The following is a 27,688-nucleotide window of genomic DNA, read 5'->3' on the forward strand; positions in this document are numbered from 1 at the left end:
CTGAGGCGATTACAGAGCGGAGCCAGCCCGCACACAAGCAGCAGCCACCGCAGAGCGCTCAGGAAGGGAAGTCAGAGCTTAAAAAAGCTCTGTAAGAGAAGGTACCGCGCAGAGCAGATGGCACGGCGCGAGCTTCCCGGGAAGAGCTGCTATTGCTCCCCATTAGGAAGCATATGGGCAGGCTCAGCTGCCTCCCCTCCTACCCATGGCCCTGCCACTCGGCATCAGAGGGGCCCTGCTCCAACACGGGAGGTTTGGAGGATAGTGGCAGGGAAAACACCCCAACAGGGCAGTCCCTGCCCTGCACTGGGCAGGGAGCCAGGGGGACAGGAGCATTCAGCTCCTTGTGTGCCTGAGACAGGGGGACAATGCAAAATTTTGGGAGTACAACTCTGCCATCATCATCATCCTCCTTGTGCACAGAACACCCATGGTGAGCAGGAGGCTGCAGTGCCACTTGGCAGGATGGGCAGCGCTGCCAGGCTCTGTGTGCTGCCAGTGGGCACCCAGGCTGCGCTCGCTCTGCAGCATCTCTGTGCCTCAGCTCAAAACCCCTGCTCCGGCAGGGAGGATTCCGGAGGATTCCAGAGCTCGGCTCTCCCTGGCTCCAGGAGCTGGGCAGCAGCCAGCATGAGGACAGGGCAGTGTTTCAGGAGAGCTTTTCAAGAATAAGTTGATTTTCACAGCTTTGAGGCACAGTGAGGACCTCGCATCACGCTGCTAGCACTTGTTTGGGGAAGGTACGTGCTCTGTGTGGCAGGGCTGGGCCAGGCTCAGCCACCCCCATAGGTCTGGGTGCTGGGCAGGCAGGGGTCTGCTCCCCTTCCAGGACCACAGGCTCAATGTCCTTTTTACGTTCCCTTGTTCCCAGCTGAGCAGCTCTGCAGGATCTGCTCCCTCCCCAGGAGAAGGTGGGGACCCATCCCCACACAGGGACCCCAGCCAGGGCAACAGCACCCCATTTCTTGTCAGAGCCTGGCAGCATCCAATGGGAACAATCACAGCCTTGCCAGAGCGATCCCAGTGGAAAGTCTTGCAGCACTGGTTTTTCCCAGACTGTTCTTTCATGCCTCAATCAGCTGCCTGTCTGATCCTCTCCCAGCCCGATGGCCCCCGGGAACAGCGGTGGCTCACTTGGCTGGAGGGGACTCGCTGGGGATGGAGATGGGAGAGGTTCCAGTCTCTGCCCTGCAGGGCCAAACCTGGGCCTGTTAATGAATCACATTTCACTGACAGAGGTGACTGCAGTCTTTCCCTGCCTGGGACTTTGTCCCTCATGATCCTCACTCCACCAGTGGGATGGCACAATAGCCTGAGTGGCCACATCACACCAGGACACAGGAGTTGTCCCAAAATGCTCAGTTCAAAACCCAAACCAGCTTAAGGATACAGAAAAAAACCCCACCAATACTTTGGACATCAGCCTGCAAAATACCCCAAATTCAGCATCCAGAGGTGCTGTTTTGGGGCTGTGGGCACAGAGCCATGCCCAAGCACCAGTGAGCAACCAGCACTTGTGGGAGCCCTCCAGAATAGTGACTCAATGATCTTAGAGGTCTTTTCCAACCACAAAGATTCCTTGATAAGCCAAAAAGCACAGCACAGAGCACGTGGAGCTGCAGGGACTTCTCACCCTGGAGAAACTCAGAGCTGTCCTGGCACAGCCCCAGCCACAAACACCTCCCAGCCCAGCCCCCCACAACAAAACACCCTGTGGGACCACATCAGAGCACCAGGCCCACACAAGGTCTGTTCTGGCACCCATGAGACAGTGCAGCCTCCATACAACCAGAGAGCAGCATGTTCCCCCCATCCGTCCTCCAGCTTCAAAAACTAACTTCAAGACCCCTCCAGCTTAAGATCCAAGGGGACACATCCTACACCCTTCCCACCTCTCAGGCTTCACTCAACACTCAAAGAGGGCTTTCAGCTGGGAGAGAAGCACAAACGTCTCTTGCAGCAGGGAGCACCAATTACACTGATGATATTTAGGGCTTCCAGCACAACAAATGGAGCTGCAGCTTCATTAGGTACCTTGCCAACTTAATCCAAGACATGCAGTACAGGGGAAGCTTAAATTAGTTTATCTCATGTTAACTTCTAACAAGCAATATGTCAATGTGGGCATGGTTTTCATGGACTTGTGACCCAGGGAAGGGGCACCCACAGCCCTCTAAACATGGGTTTAAGAAGCAGGGGCTTGTATCCTACCTGTGTCCTCATACTCCTGTGATAGCATCCACCACCATGATCACCTGCAGCTAGGGAAAGGGTGCACAAATCACCCTCTTATATGGGGAGAGACCCTGGAGAGGGTGATGAGCTACAGAGGCCTCATTAAGGCTGTGGTTGCCAGGAGAAAGGGTGGGGGTAGGCTGTGGAGGATGCTCTGTGAGCATGGGCCTTTTCCCCCTCACCTTTTGAGGGGGCTCATGGGAACTACCTGTAATTGTTTTAGCCAAGCTTTTATTGGGTGATTTAGGAGTTACAGCTTAGTTGTTTCAGCTCTCTCAGGTCTTTGTTAGGGCGCTGGGACCCAGTTGCTGCAGATGGTGTGTGTGGGGATGAGTGGGGTGGAGGTGAGGTGCTCCCTGGCATGGGGCATTTTCTGAGGAGCCCCTTTGTGCACACTGGCCAGACCTGGCCTGTTTCTACCCCCTCCTTAGGGAACAGGGCTTCAAATCACAGCCCACATAATTTTTAGTGTCCCTCTGGCACTGAATTAATCCCCAGCACTGCCAGGATCAGCTGGTTCCCTCCAAGCCCCTGAAATGACTTTCAGGGAGGATGAGGGAGGGATACAGCTCTGCCTGCCCACGCTGGGCTTTGCTGGGTTGGAGTGATGCTCTGAGTGCCCCCATGGCACTCACACGCTGTCACCTTCAGCAGTGGCAGCAGAGCCCAGTGTCCCACCACCATCAGAATGTCCTCCACTGTCTACCAAGCAAGAAGGATAATCCACAGGCTACAGCAGGGACAGTGTCCACAGGGCAGCTCAGGCATCCCAGGGCCGGGCTGTGCTCCCAGGTTGCTCCCACCCTGCAGTGGTGCCCTGTGGGATGCTGCAAACCGGGTGAATCGGCCGGGCTTCCTTAATGCAGCCCGGCACGTTCACACTCTGGGGGAATTCCTCACTGCTGTGTCAGAGCAGGAAAGGTGGTTTATATCCTGTGCCTGGCCTGGAAACGGCCCTGGCTGACCTGAGGTGAGGGGTTTTAGGGTAAAACTGCTGACAGGCTGGGAAAACCCAGCTAGGAAGGACAGGGCTAGCAGTGCTGGTGCCTGCGCCCGCTGAGGTGCTGCGAGCGCTGGCAGGGCTGTGCTGACCTTGGCTGGCAGACAGGATCCTGCCCCTTGCCCCAGAGAAGGGTTTGCTCTCTGCTGTGGGTCTGCAACACGTGCACAGCCCTGGGAATAAGCTGCACAGGAAGTGGTGCAGTGACCATCCCTGGAAGTGTTCAAAAAACATGTGGATGTGGTATTTGGGGACGTGGGTTAGTGGTGGGTTTGGAAGTGCTGGGGGGATGGTTGGACTCAATGATCTTAGGGGGCTGTTCCAACCTTAACTGATGACAGGGATGGGGGCACAGGAGAGGCCCCACTCAGGGCAGCTCAGCAGGGACACAGCGTGGCCCCAATCCTGCACCCTTTGTGCAAGTGGCTGCAAAACTGGGAAACATCTGTGCTGTCTGCATGGGGCTCACCCCAGCTCTGATGGGCTCCAGAGCCACAGGGAGCTTTGGTGTCCCACCCTGGGACCCTGCCCCAACCCCAGGAGCAGAAGTGCTGTGGAGGAAGAAGTGGCAGGGACGGGGGGAGGGCAGATAGGGTGCAGGCCAAGAGCTCCAGCCATGCAGGGATATTTCAGAGCTGGATGTTAATCATTGATGGGCTCCTGGGAGCTGTTTGAACTAAAGCCTCGTTCTGCACTGTTCTGGCTCATGGGAATGTGGTGGCAGTGCCAGTACCCACATCCCCCAGCTCACAGCCAGCCCCATGGAGCGATGCTGGCAAAGACCTTGATCTCCCCTTGGTGGTACCACCAGGACTGTGGTGGAGCTCGGCCGAGGGAAGAGAGATATCATCTCAGTTTCTAATGCCAGTTGGTTTGTTTCTTTCTGCATCCTCTCCAAGTTCTTTGTTGATTGCAAATCGTTATCATGAAAGCGCATCCGAGGCTGCAGCAGCAGATAACGCCGTGCTGCCGGGCCGGCGGCTGGAGCTCATCGAGGCTGCGCTGCCTCAGAGTCCTGCGGCAGCTGAGGATGGAAATAAAACTGCTAACGTGGGGGATTGATCATGTTCAGCCAGCTCAGCCCATTGCTTCCTTCTTGGCAGAGCCCTTGCTGTGAAGTGCTAAAATCCAGGCTCAGAGGTGGGATTTGTGCTGTGGAACCTGGCGTGTGGGCATCGCCGGAGTGATGCCCCACAGAGGGCTGAGACACGGCACAGGAGCTGTAGGAGACCTGGTACAACCCCGTGTCACTCTGTGCTGCAAAGGAGGATGGTGTGTGTGGCAGCAGGGGCTTCATGGGGTCATTTGTGAAAGCGCTGGATGTGATGCCTCACGGTGGGAATGGCACGACTGCTGGGATGCAGGGGACTGCACCCCCTGAAACAGCCAGACCAAGCCCTTGGAAGAGGATGCTGACCAAACCTCAGGGCCATCCCCAGCCCTCCTGCCAGGCTGTCCCTGTGGTCACTGTCCCCATGTTGTTCCCCATAGCAGCCCGAGGCTCAGGAGCCACATTCTGCACCTGTTGGCTCTTTATTTTGGCCCTGTTGAGATCAAACACATCCACACTGCCTGACTCAGCACTCTCAGCTCTGTGGGGCTGGGGTTATTCTGGTCCTGCTGCTGGATTGAGAAAAATGCTTCTCTGAGGGGTTTGTGTTGGTATATATATTTTAAATTGAAAGGCAACAAAAATCTGGAGGATTGATTCTGGGTCGGCCGGGTCCACCATGCTCCCGGTGGCTGCATCGCTGCAAGGGGCTGGCCCTGATAAAGAGCTGCAAATCCGAGCTGCCAAGTGCTGCCATCCCGCTGGAGCCTTGGAGGGGGATCAGGGATTTAGAGGGTCTGTGTGATGTCTAACAGGTTTAGAAAATACTGCCTGGGATTATCCACTCGCGGCGGTGACCAGAGACCTCTGAGCCGCGGCAGACGCCGGCAGCGGCTGATGTTTGCTGATGGGGGGGTCCTGCGTGCGGGAAATCTGATCTCTGATCTGCGAGTGCCTGTTTGCATTCGTGTGCGCGTTCCCTCGTGTGCACACGCGTGGATGTGCGGCATCCCCGGCTCTGGGGCGGGCTGGAGGTGTGAATGCGGCTGGTGGTCCCCTGACACCGCGGGGGCTGAGCCGTGTCCGGCTCCCGTGGCTGCCAGCCCCGTGCTGGCTCTGCGGTGCCAGAGGGGAGCTCCAGCCTTCGCTGTGCTGCAGCCCTGGAAGGGCAGCTCCTGACCGCCAGCGTTAATGATATCCACCCAATTAGCCCAGCCTAGCCGCAAGGATTAGCGGATGGAATCATCATCCCAAAGCGTAAGCAGTTAACGCTGCTAATTAATCATCGCGTGAATCCCAGCCCAGCCACAAACCGCGGCGGCCGCGGTAGCCGTGGGCAAGGGGTGATGCCCACCCAGCCGGGCTCCGGGAGACGGGAGCTGTTTACGGAGAATTTGCCGGGCTCGGGGATCCGTTATTTTTACACGTTGCCATAGCTACTGATACCATTATAAAATTAAGCCTGAACCATGCGGAAGAAATGGATCTGTCAGAAGGAATTATTTTCGGGAGCGCGTTGAGGGTCCGAGCAGTGCCCACCGCAGGGCCGGCGGCGAGGGGCCGAGCCCAGCGGGGTGATGGGGGTCCCCGCTGGAGGCAGCCGCATCCTGCCCAAGGGCACGTCGCTGGAACGAGGCGCCGGGCAGGCTGCGGAGCTCCGGGATCGCCTGGAGCCACCGGCGCCAGCACAGCCCCTCCGGGCTGGCAGCATCGCTGGGCACGTCCAGGGCGAACAAAAGCCCGCTGAGAGGGAGCTTTCAGGCCGTGCTGTGCTCCCTCCCGCAGCGCCTGCTTTCCCCCTTCTCTTGCCTCTCTCAATATTTTTCCCTTTCCCTGCACTTCTCTGCAGAGGGACACTTGTGCCGGGCTCGGGGCAGCCAGCGCTGGGGCCACGGCCAAGCACAGCCGCAATTTAAGGTCGCTCGGTGCCAGGAGGAGCAGGGAGCGCCAGGGACCCCACAGCGTCCTGTCCTCGGGACAGGGATCTCCCCAAAGGGTTTCCCCAGCCTGAGCTCTTCTCGCTGGACAAAACCACCTGGAGCATCCCCAGGCATGTGCACGGCTCACTTTGGGTACAATGGACGTGGTGGGAGGACCAGGACCATTCCTGAGCGATACCAACAGCTGATCCAGCATGAAGACCCCCCCCCAGGAACCCCAGCGCAGGCTGGACCCCTCTCCCACCCACTCTGGGACCCTCACTCAGGCATTGGCAGGACCCAGCACTGCAGTTTGATCTGCCTGCCCTGTGCCGGCTCCAGAGTGTGATTGTCCTTGAGCAATGTCCCGTCCAACACTGAAAGCACAATGTGAGTCTTTCTTAAGCACTGCTTGTCCCATGGCCCTGGAAACCCCTCTTTAAACACTGCCAGAGTCTTGGCCTCACGGTGTCCCACAGTGAAGAACCGCACGGGCCAAAGGAGTGTTGGGCACAAAGGATCTGCGTGACACTTTTCAATTTCACTGCCTACCCCCCTCTCCTTGCAACTGAAGAGATGAGGAATGATCATAGGGAAGCCCCCCATCCACTTCACACCCCTTCAGATCCAGGGATTTAATGAAAATTATTCCAGGTTGGCCAGAGTAATAACTGCAATAGCACAACCTCCTAGTAGATACCAGAGAATCCACAGGGAAAAGCAGCATCCTCCAAACACCTTCAGTTTTCTCAACTGAAAGCCCTGGTCTGCAGCCTGGGGGTCCCAGTTTGCTTTGTGGGCATGGCTGGGCGGTGCCTGGGAGTTCATCTCCTCCCTGAACATCCCGAGTGTCCCGATGCCATGGGGTGGCTGCCCCATACCCCAGCTGTCACTGAGGCTGTGCCTGGGGGGCTGGAGATACCTGCACTGTGCTGGCCAGAGCCCTCACTCTATCAGGAGGGGATGAGGCTGCAAGTGAGGCTGTGGCACAGAAACAGTTCCTATGACAACCCCAAATCCCAGACCTGTTTATCCCCTTTGGTGAAAATCCACAACAACCGTGAAACCAGGGAATAAGATTCAATAGTAAGACGTGAAATAAATCAGAACCAGTGTAAAGCATGTCACCCTTTTACTCTGGCTTCATTCCTTCCCAAGGAAAAGCCTGAGAAACAGGGAGCTGCAAAGGGGGGAGCTAACAGATTTGGAATTGGATGGAGCAGGTTCCAACTGTGCAGCATCCCAGGACTTCTCCCTCTCATTGTCTCTTCTGGAAGGAACCCAGCCCAGCCCAGCCAGCAGGCACAAACAAGACCCATGAGGCATTTTTGGAGGACAATCAAAGCGTCTCTAAGACCCTCTCACTTCCCTCCAACCCCCTCAAAACACCCAGCTGCTCCTCCAGCTTCTCCTGCTGCTTCCTGCTGGCATGCTGGCACAATGTCCCCATGGCACTGCCTGGTCTCCTTGGTATCATGGGGTCCCCAAACCATCACTGGATGTCTGTGGCATCGTGGGGGCCCTGTGGGGTCCCTGTGGCACCGGATGCTTTTAGACCTGTGGCTATTTGGGTGATGCTGATGTGCAAAGGGACTGGTCTGTGTCTCCCTGGGGATGGACTTGTGGCCACCACGGGCTCACAGTAGCTAGGACAGGGATGGGGACAGAGCAGGGGTACAAGGGTGTCTTGGACAGAGAGCCACAAACCAGGCCCTTGGCTGGAGCTACTGCCTAGTCAGACACTGGAGACTAGCTGGAGTGCTGACTGCTCCTGGAGACACAATATCCTCTGGGCACCCACCCCTGACAGACACTGCCACTGTGGAGTGCCTCTGCTGCTCATTGCTGAGCCGGAGCATCCCAGGACAGGGCACAAAGCATTTATCCCTCTCTCTCCTTTTCTCCTTGCCCAGCCCTGGCACCAACACAGCTCAGCATTGTCCCACTCCCTGTGAGTGCAGCCAGCTCTCTCCTGTCCCCCAGGGCACAAAGGAGACACCTGCATCCCCCCATTTCAGCCAGCCCATGCACTGAGACCATGCTCTTCCTCGGTGTTAATTAAATCACTGCTCCCCTCCCCTTGCTGTGGGACCAGCCCCTTCAATCACTGCTCTCCAGGCCAATCACTCTCGGTTACTCTGTGCTTTCTGTTGTGGGCTGATGTTCCCCCTTGGCTCCTGGCACAGCCCACACTTCCCACTCTGACCCCCCAGCATGGAACAGCACACCATGGCACGCTGTGGCACACACCATGGCTCACAGCATGGCACACACCACAGCTCACACTGTGGCACACACCACAGCTCACATTGTGGCACACACCACAGCTCACACTGTGGCACACACCACAGCCCACACCACTGCACACACCACAGCTCACACCATGGCACGCTGTGGCTCACACCATGGCATACACCACTGCCCACCAAGCCCTGCCAGCCCTCTTGCCTTGGCACCTCCAGGAGATGTTTCCCAGCTCCCAGCATCAGGAGTGGATCAGATGCCAGAGCAGCCTCTGAGCATCCCCTGGCTGCCCAGAAACCTATCACAGTGCATCCCAGATCAGCGTCCCCAGCCCTTTTCCTTGGCCTTGCTGTCACATGAGGTCCTGGCACCAGGCTCACACACCATGCCGAGGAACAGCTGAGGTGAACCTGGCATGGCACTGCCCCAGAGTGTCCATGCACAGGGACACAGCTCAAAACCTGCTTGGAGCCAGCGTGTCCTCTCCCCCAGGACACCAACACTCTCTCAGTACCCACCCAGGCACCATCTCTGCTCTGCACTGAAGCCCCCAGCTGTGGCAGGAGGAGCCTGGTGGGTGCCAGCCTCAACCCCAGCACTGCCCTGTGCATCCCCCCAGCCATGGCAGCTCCGACCTCCCACACACAGCCACCGACAGGGTCGCTTAGTGGGATGTGACAACCAGCAGCACCAGGAAAACAGCACAGATGAGCAGTGAATCCATGACCCCAGCACTGCCTGGTGCTGCCCCCCAAGCAAGGCTCTGCCCCCGAGCGAGGTTCTGCTCCCCAGCACACTCTTACCTTGTGTCCGTGCCCAGGCGCTTGTTTGTGCTTTCACTGCCAGCACACCCCAGGCTGGTGGCTTAAAGGATTTTCCTTTAATAACCACCAAATCCCTCCCCTGGCCAGTAAGCTGCAGACCTGGGCCCTTTCCTAGGTGTAGAGCATTCTGCCAGTGCTCTGCTCACCCCCTGCTTTGCATATGCTTCTATCAAACTGGATTTCCCACCTCCTGATTCACCCCAGTGCTTAAAAAGCTCTAAATCCCCTTGAATTTCATTTCCTCTGGTCCTCGAGGTCTATCCCGGTTTTGGTCTCACCCACATATTTTACATACTCGTGTTCACAGCCTTGATGTGAGATTTCTGCCAGTTTTGGTGTTGTCCCTGCACAGAGCCCAGGCAACCCAAGTCCTGCTCAGAGCAGCCACTGCCTCAGCTGGGAAATGAACCATGGCATGGTCATGGCTCCACTTGGGAAACGATGCTGGGAGAGGCTTCATTCCAATGCCCCAACCCCACAACCCTCCACTGAGGAGCCAGGCTGAGAGCAGACCCCGGACCTGGCAACCTCATCACCACCTCCATGCCTACAGGGTTCTGAGTGTCCCCAAGCTGTCCCTGAGAAAGGACTGACCCCAAACTGTCCCCACTTCACATCCTCAGAGCAAGGGATTCTTATTCAGTCATGAAAACGAGTTTCTGTAGCGGCTTTTCTCCCCACTGCGGCAATTCTGCCCCCTCAAGGATCTCCCTGCCCTCCCCACTCCCCTCAGTCACATTGTCTTGTTTCACTTCCCTTTTCTCATTTCACAGAAAAAAGTAGATAAAGCTGAAAACTGGTGACTGTATCAGCTTTCAAGGTCACAGGCAGCGGTGCTGGCAGCAGGTTCCTCTGCCTGGAAAGCCTGTTTTGGCCTCAGTTCCTCCTGCCAAGGGGGCTGCTGAGGCCACATGTGGTGGGAGCTCAGCAGCCATGGCTGGGGAGAGGGTGGCTGGGAGGCTGTAAGTGGTGACTGGCTGTTCCTGGGGGCTGCAGCAGTGCCCAGTCTGGAGTGTGATCCGCGGCTTCTCGCCACTGCCACCTCTGCCTGCTGGCTTCCTGCCACTGGCCCGCTTCCCTTGCACTTCCCTTGCACCAAACACATGGGCACGAAGCAGGGAATGGGCATGGAGCAGATGTGCAGGAGCAGATGTGCATGAGCAGATGTGCACGGACTGGCTGGGACTGGAGCTGAAGACGTACACAGACCACGGGAAGGGGCAGAAGAGCCAGCTGGTACCAGCTGCCCTGGAATTAACAGCATCATGAGCCCCTTGAGGAGGGCAGGGAAAAGTGGGCGAGGGCTGGGCCTCAGCCTAAAGCAGCAGCACCAGGGGCCATTCCTGAGAGCTTCCTGCTGCCTTGCCAGGAGATGCAGGTTTCATGGGGCTGGGCAGGTTCCCTGCCTGGGGTAGGTGGGAGCGACTGCTGACCAGGGGGCTCAGCAGTAGCATGGGGAGGCTGTGTGGGGCACACATTCCCCCAAGACTCTGCAGGACTGGCATTACTGCCCTTGCTCTGAGCACAGCAGAAGACATGGACAGAAGGCTGTTTGCTGGCTTTAATGAGGGTGGTGAAAAGATAACACAAATTATGGACCTGTGAGGCCCATGCTGGTGGACACAAGTGTGTATGAGGTCCTCTTAGTGTCATCAGCACCAAACAGCTTGCACAAGGTAGAGGTGCTTGGCCTCGTGGTCTGCTCCTGCTGTTGAGATGGCTTCCAGGTCCTGGGAGAGCTCCCCCTGAGAGATGCAAGCATGGTGAGCGAGATCGGGGTGTGCTGAGCTGAGATCAGGGTGCGCCACGCAAACAGCTCCACTTCTTCTTTATTGTGCCCTGCAGAAACGTCCCTTCTTCCACCCTGACACGGGCTGGCCGCGCAGGCAGCAGTGCCATGCGTCACTTGGCAGCTGCCCTGAGGCTGGCGTACTCGGTGGGGGCTGTGCCCCGGCTCCTGCCGCGCCGCAGGGCCGGGGGCAGGGGCTGCAGGTCGGCGTAGTGGATGTCGTTCTCTTCCTTGCTGCTCTGCTGCAAAAGATTTGTGCATTCCCACACAAATGAGGAAAGCTGCCGCAAGGAAAATCTCGCCAAAATAACACTAAACCCGAATGTTGAGAGTTGGAAGTGACCCGCAAGGTTCACCGAGACCAACTCATGGTCCTGCGCAGGACAGCCCCAAGAAGCTCAAACCAGGCTGGTGATGCCACAGCTGCAGAGGTGGCCCTGTGCTATGGTGCACATGCAGGCAGCTGCTGCCCACCCAATGTCCCCCCTTGCCCCAGAGTCTTGCAGGGCTCCTGCAGGCATGGGATGTGCTTCCCCACACAGCTCACTCTTACCTGGCTGGGCAGGTGGGAGCTCTCTGCATCCAGGACCTCACTGTAAGGGGAAGGATAAGGACGGCCATCAGAACTAAAGGAAGCTGGGTCCTTTCCCCACCCAGCACAGCCCTCAATTCCTCTCCCGAATTTCAGCAGGATGCCCCCGTTGAAGGCAGAGAATAGGGACAAAGGGCTGTCTACACATCTGGGCTGGGCTCAGACACACAGTGAGGGGCTGCAGGGAGCTCCCTGGCACTGGGTGCTCCCTACCATGAAGCTTCTGTGAAATGCAGAAAGAACCAATAGAACAGTGCACTTGTGAGTAAAGGACCTTTTCTGGGGCAAGTTACTGCTCCAGACAAGAAAGGAAGCCAGGATAAAGCAGGTGGATAAGACAGTTTGCTCATTTAAGGGCGCAGAAGGAAGAGGTGCTGAGTACAAACCTGGGGGTGCTGGGGCTCCCTGCACAGCATTGCAGAGGGACAGACAAGAAGTTTCCCATGGCCACTGTCCTGGCCGGGCACGGGCTGCCCACCCCGCCTTGGCGCTTCCTCCTGTACATGCAAAGGGCGATGAAGAGGCCGAGGAGAAGGAGGAAGCAGAGCACTACAGCTGCAGCCACCATTCCAGGAACCAGGGCTGTCTCTGTGGAGACAGAGGCAGAGCAGGAGAGGGTGGTGGGTGTGGGGCAGAGCAGGACCTGGCTGTGGGCAGGGTGGGGGCTATGGGGTGGGATCCCTGGGAGCAGTGTCCTGCTGGGCTGCACTCACCATACATGGACACCTCTGTGCCGCTGCCATGCTGAAACACCTCATCCTCACCAGTCTTTCCCTTGACGAACTTCACGCAGTAATAGGTGCCAACATCATCGGGCTGAAAGTTCCTGATGTTGATGGTGAAATCTGTGTTGGACTCATTCACTGCTCTTGTCACACGGGAGGAGGGATCCTTCCTTTTCTGATCATAGACGGTCTTGTTCCCACTGCCCCAGCCCTTCAGCCACTTCACAGGACCCGGTCCAGCGTGTCCAGGCACGGTGCACCTGAGCGTGAGCATCTGCCCTGCTGCCACCGACACCTTGTCCTGGGGCTGCTGCAGACCGAAGCCCTGACCCACCTGGGCACCCACACCTGAGCACAGAGACAGGAGGGTTCAGGGATGAGCGATGGGACGAGGCAAGGGCTGCCTCACAGGCAGAGAAGCCCCAGTATACCCCAGTTTGTAGCTGAGGCATATCCTGGGATGTGGCAGAGACAACGTGCAGGCACTGGGAGGGAGGAAACCCTTCAAAAACCGGTTCAAGATGAACAAGGGGAAAATCTGCCCAGGGCAGTGGTGGAGTCACCACCCCTGGAGGGATTTAAATGATATGTAGATGTGGCACTTGGGGACATGATTTAGTGGTGGCCTTGGCAATGCTGGGTTAACGGTTGGAGACGAGAATCTCAGAGGGATTTTGCAACCCAAACAATTCTGTGATTCTATGATTTGATAAATCTGCATCCTGTTCTGTCATTTGCAGGAGGAGCTGCAGCTGCCTGGAGGCCAGAGAGGTGCAGAGGGAGCCAAGGGGAACTCCTGGCAGGAAAAACTCCCGGGTGCTGTTAAACATTAACACCCTGGCTTTGTTCCATACCAGCCAGGAACACTGGGGATCTGCGAGGAATTGGGGTTCACAGCCAGGAGCCAGCCAGGAGCCACTGTTCCAGGCAAGGATGTACAGCCCTATAGCCCAGCGAAGGTCCCCGACCCCTCCTTGTCCCAAAATCCCTTCTGCTGCCCAAAACCCCTCCAGTCCCCAAACCTCTCTTGCCCGAACTCCCCGACACGTATTGCAGCGGCTTGGCAGGGTTCCACTCGGCTCTGCCCATCTCCGGGGCTGGGGATGCTCTGCACCCCCGAGGAAGGTTTGGCACCAAAAGGTGTTGGGGAAGGGCCACCCTCCGGCCCGCCCGGTGTTTGTCTTTGCCGCCCACTCGCGTTTATGTGGCAGACGGGGCAGGGGAGCTCCGAGAGGCTCTGAAGGGGATCCGCTTCCAACTCACCCAAGAGCTGCCGCTGGACGGGGCTTCGCTGCCGGGACAGGAGCGGAGCTGCTGCCGCGGCCATGGGTTCTGCCCAAACTTTGGGAAGGAAATGGGGAAGCAAGCGGCACAGGAAATGGAGCCGAGCGGGTGGTTAACGCTTTGGTGTCTGCCCGGGGCAGGCGGGGTCCCGGCAGAGCCACGGGGCATCGCCCTGCCGGGACCCGGCCACCGGGGCCAGCTGGCACCGAGAGGCTGCTCTGGGCTCGGGACAGGGAGCGGCTTTGCGTCCTCCCCGGTCCGGTGAGGGGCAGGAGCACCGGGGTTTCGGGATGTGGGATGCTCAGTATATCCCAGGCACTGCTCTGTAGCAGCGGCCCAGGGGGGAGACACCATCCCGCAGCCCGATCCTGCTGGCAGGGGCACCCCGGAGTGCTGAGCCACAGTCTGGCCATGTGTGGGGGAGTGTGCCAGATCCCGGGTCCCTCTTGCTGGCTGCTCGGTGCCTGTGCCCATGGCCGTGGCTGTGGCACACATCTGAGGGGAAAGTGGGGTGGACATTGCAGCCTTGTGACAGGAGATGATGTGGGTATTGAGAAACAAATGGGATTTGATTGCATGGAGGAACTGGGCTGGTTGTGGTCCATTTCCTTCCGCTTTCATTACCCTGCTAAGCTAAGCCCAGTCCAGCTGAGTCCAACGGAGCCGAATGCCGCTGAGCAAAGCCCAGCCATCAGGGAGCAGAACGTGGAATATCCATGGCTCGAGTGACACAGGAACTGCCTCTCATGTGCCTGATGCTGCTTCTTCTCTGCAGAGACCTGGGTAAGTGGGGCCTGCACAGCCCCATCCCATTTCCCATGCACGCTATCCCCATGCTGCAGGCCTGGCAGTCCTTCCCTGTGCCCATGGGATCTCCTCTTTCTGCCTCCTTTCCAGCATGCTTTTGTCTCCAGATGAAATTCAGTTTACTCCAGCAAGAATCTGAGCTCTCCTCATCCTGCAGTCCCCAGCAGCCTGGGGGACAAGGGACAGGAATATCTCTCTGTCCCCTGCTCCAGGCTCAGGGCCGGGGTCTGATGATGCCTCATGCTGTGCCCCAGCCCTGGGGCCCCTTGTCAATTCCAAATCTTCCTGTCTCTGTGCCCAGGTGTGGGTGCCCAGGCGGGTCAGGGCTTCAGTCTGCAGCAGCCCCAGGACAAGGTGATGGTGGCAGCGGGAGAGACGCTCACCCTGAACTGCACCACGTCTGGAATTGCTGGACCGGGTCCTGTGAAGTGGCTGAAGGGCTGGGGCAGTGGGAACAAGATCATCTATGACCAGAAAGGGGACTTCTTACCCAGTGTGACGAAAGCGGTGGTTGAGTCCAACACAGACTTCACCATCCACATCAGGAATGTTCAGCCTGAGGACATGGGCACCTACTACTGTGTGAAGTATGTCAAGGCAGACACTGGTGTGGATGAGGTGTCTCACCGTGGCAGGGGCACTGAGGTGTCTGTGCAAGGTGAGTGGGACTCCCAGAGCAGCTCCTGATGGGAACCAGCCCAGCGGGCTCTGCTCAGGTAGAGCAGGGATGGGGAAGGGGCTCAGGGCTGGTGCAGGAGAGAATCCCATGGGTTGTCCCCATGCCCTTGTAGAAGACTCTGCTCCTGGCAGGCCCAGGGCTGGGCAGGGGGCAGAGTGTGGTCTGATGGCCCCGTGCTTCTCCCCACAGCCAAACCCAGCCCCCTTCTCGTGTCTGGGCCCAGGCAGAGAGCGAGGCCAGGGCAGTCGGTGCCTTTTGTCTGCACGACTGGAGGGTTCTTTCCTGAAAAGATTGGGGTGAAATGGTTCAAGAACAAGGACCCCATGGTGGCTCAGCTGCCCCAGGTCACCGAATGGAGGATGAAAACCTACAACATGTCCAGCACAGTGATGGTGACCCTGCAGAAGGATGATGTCCGCTTGCAGCTCATCTGTGAGGTGCGGCACTCCACGCTGCCGGCGCCGCTGCGTGGGAGGTTCCAGCTCAGCAGTGTCCTGCGAGGTGAGGGCTGGGGGACTCACACTGGGGTGTCCTGCTCCCGTGGGGCTGGGGTCCCTGGGAGGGGGACAGGGACCCCTGGGGCAGGGACAGGGCTCCCTGTGGGCAGCAGAGCCGGGGACACCAAACACCAAGCTCTGTGTCTCTTCCCAGTTCCCCCCAGCGTGGAAGTGCGCGCTGAGCCGAGCCCCATTGAGGTGAACAACACCGTGGTCTTCACCTGCCTCGTGAAGGAGTTTTACCCAGCAAAGGTGTCCATTTCCTGGCTGGAGAATGGGATTGAGATAAAGGCAGAGAACGTCTCCCGGCTATCTGAGCTCCCCCAGGGCTTGTTTGAGCTGAGAAGCCAGGTGGAGGTGCAAGTGATGGAGGAGAAAAACGGGTCCACGATCACCTGCATGGTGGTGCACGATGCCCAGGCCCCTGCCAACTACTCAGCCGTCCTGTGGATCTCCAACACGGCCCAGGATGTGTCCCACATGAATAAGGGTGCGTCAGAGCTGCTCGGATGGGGTGCCTGCCAGGGTGGCTGTGTGGTGTCACCCCCTGAGCGAGCTTGCAGTGCCAGAAAAGGCTCCCTGTGGGGGGTTGGGATGCCTCTCCCCAAGCCCTGTTCTCTCACATCCTCTGTCCCCATTCCAGGTGTAAATTTTGTGTCCAGCCTCCTCCTCCTCCTCTGGCTTGGTATCCTGCTGGAGAAGGGGCTCCTTGGTGGGCTCCTCTTCTTCCTTTTCAAGCGCATGAAGAGAAAAGCACTGGAGATGTTGCCCTATCCTGCTCCACCTCAGTCCCTGGCTCATTGAGCCGGGTCCCAGGGCTTGGCCACTGCCAGCAGTGATATATGAACCTGGAAATAAACGAACCAGGATGCACAGGCTGCTGTGGGCTGCTCCGTGCCGCCAGTCCCGCCGCAGTCCCGGCCCTGCCTGTGGCCTCACACCTGGAGGATTGGCACTGCCCATCCCTGGGGCTCAGTGCTGAACACCAGGGCTCGGTGCTGCCCATTCCAGGGCTCAGTACCCAGTGCTACAGAGTGCTCAGTACCCTGTGTTCGGTGCTCACTGCCTGGTGCTCGGTGCTGCCCATCCTGGCAGCTGTTTCTCGGTGCTTGGTGCCCAGTACTTGGTGCTGCCCATCCCGGTGCCCAATACCTGGTGCCCGGTGCCCCATGCTTGGTACTCGGTGCGTGGTTCCCAGTGCCTGGGGCTCAGTACCTGGTGCCCAGTACCCACTGCTTGGTGTCTGGTACCCAGTGCTCGGTACCCGATGTTGGGTGCCCGGTACCTGGTGCCCAATACCCAGTGCCCGGTACCCGGTACCCAGTGCCCAATACCTGGTGCTTGGTGCCCGGTACCCGGTGCCTGATACCCGGTACCCGGTGCCCGATACTCGGTGCCCGGTGCCCAGTGCCCGTTGCCCGATACCCGGTACCCGGTGCTCGGTGCCCAATACCCGTTGCCCGGTGCCCGGTGCTCGGTGCCCAATACCCGGTGCCCGGTGCCCGGAACCCGATACCCGGTGCCCGGTACCCGGTACCCGATACCCGGTGCCCGGTGCCCGGTACCCGATACCCGGTACCCGGTGCCCGGTGCCCGGTGCCCGATACCCGGTGCCCGGTACCCGATACCCGGTACCCGATACCCGGTGCCCGGTGCCCGGTGCCCAATACCCGGTGCCCGGTACCCGGTACCCGGTGCCCAATACCCGGTGCCCGGTACCCGGTACCCGATACCCGGTGCCCGATACCCGGTACCCGGTGCCCGGTGCCCGCGCTCACTCCGGGGCCGGGCGCGGTCAGTGGCACCTCCCGGCCGGCAGGGGTCGCTGTGCGCGGGCCGGGCTCCGCGCGTCGCCCCGGGTGTTTCCGGCCGGGCGCGTTTGGCGGCGCACGCGGGGGCGGTGCGGGGCGGCCCGGCGGGCTTTGGGCGCTGCACCGCGGCAAGATGGCGGACAGGGAGGAGGCGCTGAGGGAGTTCGTGGCCGTGACCGGCGCCGAGGAGGAGCGAGCGCGGTTCTTCCTCGAGTCCGCCGGCTGGGACCTCCAGGTACCTTTACCACTGCCCTCCCCGGCCCGGTGCGGAGGTGGGCGGGGCCGCGGCTCAGGAGGCCGTGGCGCTGGCGGGGGGCAGCGCTGGGCCGGAGGTCGCTGTCCCGCAGGCTCAGGCCTCGCCCCCGTCCGTCTGCGGACTCAGCCCTTGCAGTGAGGCCCTGGGCTGGCTGAGACTGAGGCCCCTCCTGGTTCTGTCGTTCACTTTCTAGCGCGAGGTGAGGGACGGTGCGTCTGGGGTTTGCCGGCGTTGTGTAGGTTTTCCTGGAATGCTGGCGGGGTTGTCAGTGCTGTGCTGTTGGCTCTGTCAGCAAACAAACCGAGAGGGAGTCAGCCACCATTCCGACCTGCTGCTGTCCCTGCTCCTCCTCAAACTGGCTGTGCTAAATTCTGAGTCTGCTCATTGATGACACAAAAGCTGCTGTTTCAGAGCAGTCATTTCGGCACAACTCCTATACGAGTGCTGCTGAAGGAGGGCCCTGACATTCCCTGACAGGGAGGGCGACATCCCTGCAGCAGTGAGTGTCCTGCCATGACACAGCCAAATAGCACAACCTGCTGAGGCCTCGTCTTTGCCAGGGCCTGCAACAGGGGAAATGACATGAAGTGTCTTTAGTGTGACGTGCCCTAGGAGGTCCAGGTGACAGATTCTTCAGCTGGGTTCTTTGTGTGTATTTTTCCTGAGTGGCTTTGGTGGTTTTCCTTTCCAGATTGCACTCGCCAGTTTCTATGAGGATGGGGGTGATGAGGACATCCTGACCCTTCCCCAGCCCACACCCAGCTCCATATCCAGAGGCACTGGAGCCAGGTGAGGAGGGAGTTTCAGCTCCATGCTGGAAAGCAGACAAAACACGTGCTCTCTAAAGCACTGGTTGTGTTAATTTTCAGGAGAAGTAGCTCTGTGTTTAGGTTTGCTTCACCTTGTGTGGCTCTGTAGAAATTGTGAAAACCCGAGTGTTTGTACATCACGAGCATGGCTGTTATTGCACAACTAAGCCAGAGATCAGTTAGGAAAACTTGCCTCATGGCTCAGGAAAAGCTTGATTTATCTTTTGACATTAAAAACAGTCTGGTGGTGACCTTTTGTTTAAGCAGATCATATCTCTGCAGGAAGAATATTTTCTCATTTTACGTGACACCTTAGCTGATCAGGCCGAGCATTTCACAGAACAAAAAAGTGAATTTTACCATATCAAATCCCTTAGAAGTAAAGGAATGCTGTCCAGTTCCAAAGAGGAGTTGCTGCCTTTGTCATGAAGGAGAAGTGCTCTCGGGTCAGGTGTTGGTGAACAGAGCTCACCTTGCAGAAGGAGCCTGTTGCAGTGTGGAATGTTCCAGCTGGGAATGGGCCTCGAGGCTGAGATCCTTCTTGCTGGATTTTTGCAGTGACCATCGAGTAACCTCGTTCAGAGACCTTGTGCATGCACAGGAGGAGGATGATGAAGAGGAGGAGGGACAGCGGTAAGTTTGCAGCTGAAAGCTCAAATGCTGGGTGTTTATCCCTTTCCTTTTGGGAGGACTTGCTGCTTGTGTACAGCTTCTTAGAGAAAACAGGTTTATATGGATATGAAGTTCCTGTAATGAAACATTTGAGGTTTGTCAGGGCAGGTTTGTCAGTGCAAAGCCTGTGCACAAGCACGTGCTCAGCTGTGTAAACACTGGCTCTTAGAACTGAGAGCAAGCCTGAAGTGGGATGTGGAATCCCTGGCTTAAGAATAGAAAACAGCCCAGATCCTCATTTGTGTCCACAGGGAACGGAAATGTGGGAATTATGCAAGGATTGGTTTTCTTACTGCCTGGGGTTTTGGGGGTTTATTTTTGTTGGTGTTTTGGTTTTGGCTTATTTTTTTTTTTTTAAGCATTGCTTAGGGGTAAAGTAGTGGAGTGTGGAGTCAGAAATAAAAAGGTAGGGCCCCGTTCCAGGGGGAACATGGAGTGTTAGTAGGACAGTCTCCTACAATGTCAGCTCTAAGTAGTTAAATACCCTTAAGGTTGACAGGCAAAGTAAATGGAATGGAACTGATGTATCTGAAGGGGTGGCTCAGCCTGGATGGGCCGTGGTCTGCAGGCAGCTGGGAGCTCACTCTGTGTGTTACAAGCCATCTGGAAGCTAATAAACCCAATCTTCCAGAAGTGCTTAATTGCACTTCACTGACTCTGCATCCATTGCTTCCAGTTGAGATCCATCCTTTGTGTGGCATGAACGTGTGCCTTCCCTCAGAATTCCAGCTGCATGTTGCTCTGACAGGTCAGAGGCTTGCTGGAAGCCTTGCTCAGCTGGGTAATCGAGCTGGTACCGGTGTTTAAAACTGGGCTTGTCCCTCTGGGCTGTTCCTCTTCCCAGGTCTGAGCATTGTTACCACTTTATTGCTATTGATCCATGGGTAATTTACAGTAATTGACATAAAAAGAAAGCCTTTGCAGCACGGGAGCTTGCACATGGCTGCAGTGGGAGACACACTGGTGGTAGCCACTGTTTGTAGATCCAAGGGGTTTCACTGAGCTGCACAAGCACAAACAAGTGAGCCCTGATCCAACCCGCTGGCTCCTGCAGAGGCAGCGGGCAGGGCTGACCAGGAGCCGGTGCTTTCTGTTAGGTTTTATGCTGGTGGCTCAGAGAGAAGTGGCCAGCAGATCGTGGGTCCTCCGAGGAAGAAGAGTCCCAATGAGCTGGTGGAGGATCTGTTCAAGGGAGCCAAGGAACACGGCGCGGTGGCGGTCGATCGGACGACCAAGAGTGGTGGTGAGACGAGCAAGCCAAAGGTGAGGAGGGAAGCGTTCTTACTTCTGTTCCCCATTTCACTTAAGGTTCCACCATGCCAGCTGTTTGGTACTGAGGAGTCCTGGAATTATCTCAGCAGCTAAGTCTGGACTCCTCTCTTTGTGCAGCTCCATTCTGTCACAGTGGCAAAAAAAGCCGCTCTGTTGTGCCACACTTACTAACTTGCTGAAGCTGTCACTGCCTGCAGGGCAGGAGATGTTGTCGATGTCATGAAGCCCCTGTTCACCCACAGGGTGGTGGGGACAGGGAAGCAGCTCTTTGGGTCTGTGTGGTTCTGTAACCCTGTGCTTGCCTCTCTCTCACAGCCCTTTGCAGGGGGAGGGTATCGCCTTGGGGCTACGCCAGAGGAGGAGTCGGCTTACGTGGCAGGAGAGAGGAGACAGAACTCTTCTCAGGATGTGAGTATCTCTGCTGGGGTTTGTAGCTGTCACTCAGGGGATTTCTCTGCTCCAGCTACAGAGCTTGCCAGCCCCGAGAGTTACAAAGCTTGATAGAAATTCACAAGGACAGAAATAAGGAAAATCCTTCTTCCTGTGGGATTTCCAAGTAGAAAATAATAGATTATTAGGTCTTGGGTAAGTAGTTCCCTGGTGATCTTTTAATTAAGAATCTGAGCCTTTCTTAGAAGTGCAGATTGGGAAAAATAGTGTGCAAGGAGCATTGGGAAATCAACTCTTTTTTATCCATTATTATGTGTATCCAATATATATCCATAGATGGGAGCTGATAGCATCAGTTCAAGATTCCCTTGTGCTTGGTTTGTGACCAGACAAGGTCATGGCTGTGGTGGGAGCCTGGTTTCAGCTCCTGGCCCAGCACATTCCTAGCTCTTCAGGCATATTTATCTGAAAGGGGACCATGGTGCCACCTTCTAGGAATTGACACCTGACCATTACATAAAAGCCAGTGCTTTGTATTTTTCCCTTAGCTCAGAGAAACCTGCTGGAATGTTTCTGCACCTTGAAGCTCCTCTGCCATCTGGAACTTTTCGTTTTGCTTCAGTGTTTGTTGTCACCAAGATGCTCAGTGAGGCTGATTGTTCTTTTGGGGCTGCTGCAGGTGCACGTTGTACTGAAGCTCTGGAAGAGTGGATTTAGTCTGGACAGTGGAGAGCTGAGGAGCTACCAGGATCCGTCCAATGCCCAGTTCCTCGATGATATCCGCAGAGGGTACGTAGTGAGAGGGGAGAAAAGGGACAGCTGTTTTCTGAAGCATGAGTGTCTGTGGAATCCAGGCTTCTGAATCCATGGCACATTTCACCTGACCTTTCCTGCAAGAAATTAGTTACTCTTAATATGGAACATTTGGTTCAGGTAAATAGGGAGTGGGTTTGGTTTATGTAGGGCCTTGAGAGTTTGAAGTAAACAAACATGTTCATATTTGTGTTGAGAATTTCTGATGCATTGTGTCACTGCAGGTGAAGGCCAGGGAGAAGTAACCTTTAATTTGTGTCTGTCAGTTGTCTGCCCTGTCAGTTAAGCAAAGGCTCTCTGTGATTCCTGAAATTCCAGAGATCTTGGGCTTTCTGTCCATGCATTCCTGCCTTGCTGCTTCAGGCAGCTGCCTTAGAACACTCTCTTTGCAGGGAAGTCCCAGCTGAGCTGCGCAGGTTAGCACGGGGCGGACAGGTGAACCTGGACATGGAAGATCACCGTGATGAGGAGTATGTGAAACCTAAAAGTGTCTTCAGAGCTTTTACTGGAGAAGGACAGAAGCTGGGAAGGTGAGATGGTGACAGTGGTTTACTACATGTAATGTGAGAGAGTCACTTGATCTTTGCGAGGTGGAGCCTTCTGATTCATCCTTCTGAAGGAGAGGCACTGGGTGCCTGTGGGGTGGGAGGTGTTTCTCTGAGGAAAAAAGGCTCACTGACATATACTGTGAGGTGGCCCAGCCTCCCCCTGCCAGGAGCCAGATTGCTGGTTTGGAACCTCCATGGTTGGAGCACTGTTTCCAAGTCACACTTTCCCCTGTTAACTTGTGGGTGTGAGGATCCATGGTACCAAAGGGGATGGTAGAGTTGAACTTCTAGGCAAGTTCCTGCTGCCTGGCTGACTCCAAAACTCCAACTTCCAGCTTGCTTGTGGAGGAGCCCTGGTAGTTGGGCCTGGCAGGCAGTGAGCTCGCTGCCTGATCTGGTACTCTGCATCCAGGTGAGTTTGGTTTCTAACAGCTCACCTTGCACCTCCCTGTTGGCAGCACCGCGCCCCAGGTGATGGGCACCAGCTCACCAGCCCAGCAGGCAGAGAACGAAGCCAAAGCCAGTTCTGCCATCGTGATCGATGAGTCAGAGCCCATCACCAACATCCAGATCCGGCTCGCTGATGGCGGCCGCCTGGTCCAGAAGTTCAACCACAGTCACAGGTACGAGTGCCACAGGGAACACAGACAAGGCATAAATGGCCCTGCAAGACAGGGTGTTGGTGAAGCAAATGTTAAAATCCTAGATTAGCCTGCCAAAAGGAGTTCTGGGCATCATTCTATAGAAGTGAAAAGGAATAAAATTGTTGTGGTGTTTTTAAGACAGTTGCTAATGGTTGGGTAGGATTTGCTTTCCAAATTGGGATACAGTGACCCCATAACTGGGAGCGTGTTACCAGTAGAACTTCCCTTGATGTTGCCTGTAAAAACCTGAATCTCTTCTAAAGGCTTTGGAAACTGGCAGATAATTAGGAACCTGGCTCAGTTACTCTGACTTAATTTGGATTTTCCTATGGGGCTGTTCCCTGTGCTGAATGGAGCACCAAGGGATGCTCTTGCCACAATTCTGTTCCTTTCAACGAGCATAGTTGGCTTAGATATGCCACTGCTTCAATTGAAATCTCTTGAAATCTTTCTCACCTTCTTGATCTCATGATTTATACTCATTCCTCCAGTTTCTATAAGGGTCAAGCTCAGGGCAAAAAGTTACAAAAACCTCTGCCCATGACTGGGTTCAGGAAATGAACCCTGTGTCACTGTGTGGCTGCTCACAGGAGCTGAAATCCTCTGGGTTCCGCTGTGTGTGAGAAGCTCAGAAAGTGTCAGTTTGTTAATTGTTTCTTGTGAAGGGTGAGGTTTTCAGTTTCAGATAACCCCCCTGACAACACAGACAGAGAACACTGAGCTGAGTCTGTAGCCCAGAAGGCAGCTGCTGCTATTTGACTAAACAGGAGCAGGATGAATCAGAATAGCCTGGTGTGGCCTGTGTTGAGAGCTGGAATACAAATGCAGGGCTGCACACTCTGGGCAGAGCAGTGCAGTAACAGCATCACCCTGTGTGTTTGATCCCTTTGGACAGGATCCGTGACATTCGGCTCTTCATAGTTGATGCTCGGCCAGCAATGGCTGCCACCAGTTTCATCCTCATGACCACCTTCCCCAATAAAGAGCTGACTGATGAGAACCAGACCCTGAAGGAAGCCAACCTGCTCAACGCTGTCATCGTTCAGCGGTTGACATAAAGGACCCCAGCTCTGGCCACACAACTGCGGCGCACGGGGTCGTCTCCTCCCGCGCGTGCGCCGGCGCCGTGCCACGCAGGCCCACATCTGCTCGTAGCTCTGGGTTCTTAGGTCTTGGTTGGACTTTTTCTCTTTAGTTGCATTTCCCATGGGGTTTTTTTGTGATGATGATGATGATAATGGTGATGATGATGATCAGTGGACTTTAAAATAAATAAACGAAACAAATTCGTTTGGAAAGGAGCTGCAGCCTCTTGTGCCCCAGATTCCTCCAGGAGAGTTCAGTTACCTTGTGGATTGAGTTTCTGCACTTGGAAAGGGGAGGAAGGCAAGGGGGAAGGGAACACCAGGGAGCAGTTTGTGTCAATGGACTGCTCACCACAGTCCTTTCTGTTCCCTGCAAGGCCTGCTGTAAAGTATTCCCTTTTTTTTCCACACATTAAATATAAACTATCTGAGAATGAGTGAACTGATTGGCAGGATAACAGTTACACTCCTGTAAAAGCATTGTGGGAGAAGTCTTTGTGAAATAGCTCAGTGTGGGGAAAGCTCTGACATGTGTGAAGTGCAAGGTTTAACACATCCCATGCTTTTCTGGAAAGAAATCCCTGACTTCCCTCAGCAGAACTCTTGGGGCATTCATTGCAGTCCCCACCTGCTCTGCCTTCACTTTTTCCAACAGGCCAGACTGGCTGCAGGTTTAAATTGCTGTATTGCATTTCTCTGAGAAGCCCTGCTGCCGACTTCTTTCCAAGAAGGCACAAAGCTGAACCATCTTGAAGTGACTGGAAGTAAAAGGCAAGCTGAGTCTGTCTTACTGGAAAGCAAGTTCTGTCCTGAGAGGTGAATTACTGAGAGGATTGCAACAGCTTGGGTGGAAAAACTCAAAGCTGTAGTACCCTTTGATGTATTTCCTCTTCTCTCCTGAGGACTAACATAGCTGAACTGGAATTCTCCAGTGTTGATCTGTTCTCTTTGTGTTTTGGGCTCAGGTCTCCATCTTTCCCTCCTTTCAACAGAATCCTGTGGGTGAATCCCTTACACCCAGGCACTGGTAGTGCTGGCATAGCTGCCATGGATTATTGTGCCACGGCACTTTGCACTGCCCCTCAGCTGCTTCTGTCTTTGTCCAGGGCTTCCAAGCAGAGCCCAGAGCTGTGCTGAGTCGTGGGCTGCAGCCCCGGCTCCCTGGGAGCGGGATCCTTGGGAAAGGCTGCGCTGCTGCCCTGCCGAGGGTTGGAACGCTCCCTCCCCATCCTGCCTTAGGCACACCTGAGCCCCGCGGCCGCTGTGCCGTCACTCCGCCCCCCTCAGAGTTGGAAACTTCCAGGTCCTCCCCTTGGTGCGAGCAGAGGGAGCTCGGGAGCAGCCTGGGGAGGACTGGCAGGTTGGGCAGGTTCAGCGTGAGGAACTCGCTTGGCTGCCTGTAGAACACAAACCAGCAGGAGCAGAGAGCAGCCCTCAGCAAGGACATTTTTACAGCAGTTTCTCAAGTGAGAGCTGAATTAACTCACATTTTTCATTACTAAATGGACATAGAGTGTGCGTAACAACCAATTTGTAAATTACTGTGAAAATTGTCATTAAAAGCCCGCAAACAGGAAAACAGAGTTCGACCCTTTGTAATAACAGCTGCCATCTGGTCTCAGATTTTGGATCGTGTTCATTGAGGGTGTCTCCTCTTTGGGTTGCTCTGCAAGCAGATTTCCTGTGCTGAGCTGTCTTCTACTAAATGAGATTCAACCTCTCAGCAGCATTTTTAAAGATAATTTTTTGTGACAGGAGAGCTTGGGGTTCACCTGCCTGTGCATTGCTTGCTGTTGTATGTTGTAACCAGTGAGTAACCCGTGTGAACCAGCACAGGGAGAATTGAGAAGGGGAATTTCCCTGGGAGCTAGAGTCACAACTGCCTTGTGGAGTTTTTGAATCCTGATCTTCACATGTGCCATTTTGGAGACTTGGGACAGCATCTTCCAGAGTGCTGGACAGGATGCACCCCTAGACCCAGAAAGAAAGTTTATCTAACAGAAAGGGTGCAAGTTACTTGTCTCCTGCTTCTACGTTTGTTAGCCAGGGGCATAGGAGCACTGAGGTGGTGCCCAGCTGGTGTCCCTGGTCTTTGGATGAACTGGCCACGTTTGTGCCCCCAGATTCAGTGAGTGTTGGCAGCCAACAACTGGCTGTCAGTTCTTCCAAGCTGCTGATCCCAAGGTTTTGCTGTGCAGATTCTGCTCACCGATGGGAACTTTCACATCCAGCTTTGCTGCCAGTTCTCTCCTTGCCATTGGGAGGGAAAGGGGATAAACCCAGGGGCTCAGGGACTTTGCCAGGAAGAGGGAATTTTCCCTGGAGCCGGAGGGTGGCAGTGCTGCAGAAAAGCCGCTCTCCTTCGAAGGCTTCTTTGAGGAGCTCTGTCGGCTCCTGCTGGGAGCTGCACCTTGTGCTCTGGTGTGTCCGTGAGCTTTCCTCTGGGACATCACTGCCAGCTCCTCCTGCCTCTGATTCCCTCGGTTTGTGAGCAGGTCAGCTCTGCCCCACTGCCTGAGAGAGTGCTGAGGTGGGATCAGTGACCAAGGAAGACCTGTCTTCTCACAAACCTGACAAAAGAGTCTGTGGAACCAACTGGAAGTGACATACGTGCAATCTCCTATATTAAACTGTCTTCTACTGTGAGCTGGTGAATTGTTTTGCTATAAAATAAAATAAGCTCTAAAGCGAAAATAATAAGCTAATTAACGAGACGGGGTAAGGGAACAGGAAAAAAAGAGAGAAGGAAAGAAACACTGTGATTTTGTAAAGAAAATCACCTTGTCACTTGCACAGTCACATCCCTGGAAGAGTTCAAGGTCAGGTTGAACAGGGCTTGGAGCAATCTGATGTAGAGGAAAGTGTCCCTGCCTGTGGCAAGGGATTGGAATGGGATGAGTTTTAACATCCCTTCCAACCCAAACCACTCCTGGATTTCATGATTCTATTTGATGGTGTGCCACTGCAGTAGACAAATCCTTATTTCTGACACTTGTGTAGCTTTTGATTATTAGTGAGTTTGACTTCCTCGCTAGTAAAATCTCTTGACTTTGTCATTCCATTTCTGTGTTCTAACAGCCATAGGCCAAGACTGGGCTTTTCTAAAACTGATATTTATGGTCACAAAAAATGTATTTTTATCTCCTTTGCCTGAGAAGTGTTTCCCTGCAAAATTTTCCTTTTTTTATCATGGATCATTCTCCCACAAGGAGGTCATGCCTGTGTTCCTGGCCTTTCACACCCCAGTGTTAAGGCAGTGCTCCACATCTCACATGAAAACTCAACTTCTTTTCAATTTCTGGGTTAGATACAGCTCAATTTCAGGACTGATGTCTTTCACTGTATTGAACTGCTTTCTCCAAATGCTGCATTTTAACAGTTTTCCTCAACGGGGTAGTTGTAGGACTACCTGGGATTTTTTTTGCAGTTCTTTGTTTCCTCTTCTTTCCTTTCACACATCCTTGTTGCTAAGGCTTAGTTCCTGTGTTTTCTGATAGCATTTCACACCATTTCCTGGGAACTTTGCCTTCCCCTCTATAATGCTACTTTGCTGTGGGATGTTTCCTGGTCTGTGTTTCTTAAGTGCTCTGCTTACCTCAGGAGGTTCTGCTATCCCAGGGCCATGAAGAATTTCAGTGACCCTGGTGGAGGAACAGCCATTTCTAGGTGTAGCTGTACCTTCAGTTGCCTGTTCAGGTAAAACAAAATCAACAGCATGAAGCAGCAAGTTTTGATTGGCTTA

The 27,688-nt window shown here is 55.3% G+C and overlaps 3 protein-coding genes across 6 annotated transcripts; 2 read left to right on the plus strand and 1 right to left on the minus strand.

The window, feature by feature from the left end:
- Positions 1-10,850: 10,850 nt before the first annotated feature.
- LOC131584857 (signal-regulatory protein beta-2-like) lies at positions 10,851-14,301 on the minus strand. Of its 4 annotated transcripts, none has more exons than XM_058850379.1 (5): positions 13,402-13,620; positions 12,368-12,727; positions 12,041-12,242; positions 11,616-11,655; positions 10,851-11,343 (listed from the first exon to the last, which is right to left on the minus strand). In XM_058850379.1, exons 1-5 carry the CDS (start codon positions 13,466-13,468, stop codon positions 11,176-11,178), a joined length of 837 nt encoding a protein of 278 aa, XP_058706362.1. In that variant the 5' UTR covers positions 13,469-13,620; the 3' UTR covers positions 10,851-11,175. The 4 variants fall into 4 exon arrangements, with proteins under 4 accessions (XP_058706362.1, XP_058706366.1, XP_058706363.1 ...); XM_058850383.1 differs by having other exon boundaries at positions 10,855-11,301; positions 13,402-13,619; XM_058850380.1 differs by lacking the exon at positions 13,402-13,620 and adding an exon at positions 13,643-14,301 and having other exon boundaries at positions 10,858-11,343.
- A 6-nt stretch (positions 14,302-14,307) lies between these two features.
- On the plus strand, positions 14,308-17,010 carry LOC131584854 (tyrosine-protein phosphatase non-receptor type substrate 1-like). Its single transcript, XM_058850376.1, has 5 exons — positions 14,308-14,446; positions 14,772-15,128; positions 15,339-15,650; positions 15,801-16,136; positions 16,290-17,010. Exons 1-5 carry the CDS (start codon positions 14,380-14,382, stop codon positions 16,448-16,450), a joined length of 1,233 nt encoding a protein of 410 aa, XP_058706359.1. The 5' UTR covers positions 14,308-14,379; the 3' UTR covers positions 16,451-17,010.
- Positions 17,011-17,533: 523 nt separating this feature from the next.
- On the plus strand, positions 17,534-24,162 carry NSFL1C (NSFL1 cofactor). Its single transcript, XM_058850378.1, has 9 exons — positions 17,534-17,692; positions 18,405-18,502; positions 19,081-19,155; positions 20,292-20,457; positions 20,782-20,874; positions 21,536-21,645; positions 22,062-22,199; positions 22,676-22,840; positions 23,757-24,162. The coding sequence occupies exons 1-9, from the start codon at positions 17,591-17,593 to the stop codon at positions 23,917-23,919; spliced, it is 1,110 nt and encodes a 369-aa protein (XP_058706361.1). The 5' UTR covers positions 17,534-17,590; the 3' UTR covers positions 23,920-24,162.
- The last annotated feature ends 3,526 nt before the right edge of the window (positions 24,163-27,688 follow it).

Source organism: Poecile atricapillus, chromosome 15 (assembly GCF_030490865.1).
Source record: "Poecile atricapillus isolate bPoeAtr1 chromosome 15, bPoeAtr1.hap1, whole genome shotgun sequence".
In the NCBI taxonomy this organism is placed as follows: Eukaryota; Metazoa; Chordata; class Aves; order Passeriformes; family Paridae; genus Poecile; species Poecile atricapillus.

Excerpts from the sequence above, each read along its gene's own strand:
- NSFL1C (XM_058850378.1), top strand. The coding sequence starts at position 17,591 with ATGGCGGACAGGGAGGAGGCGCTGAGGGAGTTCGTGGCCGTGACCGGC. Across the intron at positions 17,693-18,404 it reads CCGCCGGCTGGGACCTCCAG|ATTGCACTCGCCAGTTTCTA; the intron begins GTACCTTTACCA and ends TTTCCTTTCCAG. Across the intron at positions 18,503-19,080 it reads TCCAGAGGCACTGGAGCCAG|TGACCATCGAGTAACCTCGT; the intron begins GTGAGGAGGGAG and ends GGATTTTTGCAG.
- LOC131584857 (XM_058850379.1), bottom strand. The coding sequence starts at position 13,468 with ATGGGCAGAGCCGAGTGGAACCCTGCCAAGCCGCTGCAATACGTGTCG. Across the intron at positions 12,728-13,401 it reads GGGGAGTTCGGGCAAGAGAG|GTGTGGGTGCCCAGGTGGGT; the intron begins GTTTGGGGACTG and ends CTCTGTGCTCAG. Across the intron at positions 12,243-12,367 it reads CACAGAGGTGTCCATGTATG|AGACAGCCCTGGTTCCTGGA; the intron begins GTGAGTGCAGCC and ends CTGTCTCCACAG.
- LOC131584854 (XM_058850376.1), top strand. The coding sequence starts at position 14,380 with ATGGCTCGAGTGACACAGGAACTGCCTCTCATGTGCCTGATGCTGCTT. Across the intron at positions 15,129-15,338 it reads CACTGAGGTGTCTGTGCAAG|CCAAACCCAGCCCCCTTCTC; the intron begins GTGAGTGGGACT and ends TTCTCCCCACAG. Across the intron at positions 16,137-16,289 it reads TGTGTCCCACATGAATAAGG|GTGTAAATTTTGTGTCCAGC; the intron begins GTGCGTCAGAGC and ends TCCCCATTCCAG.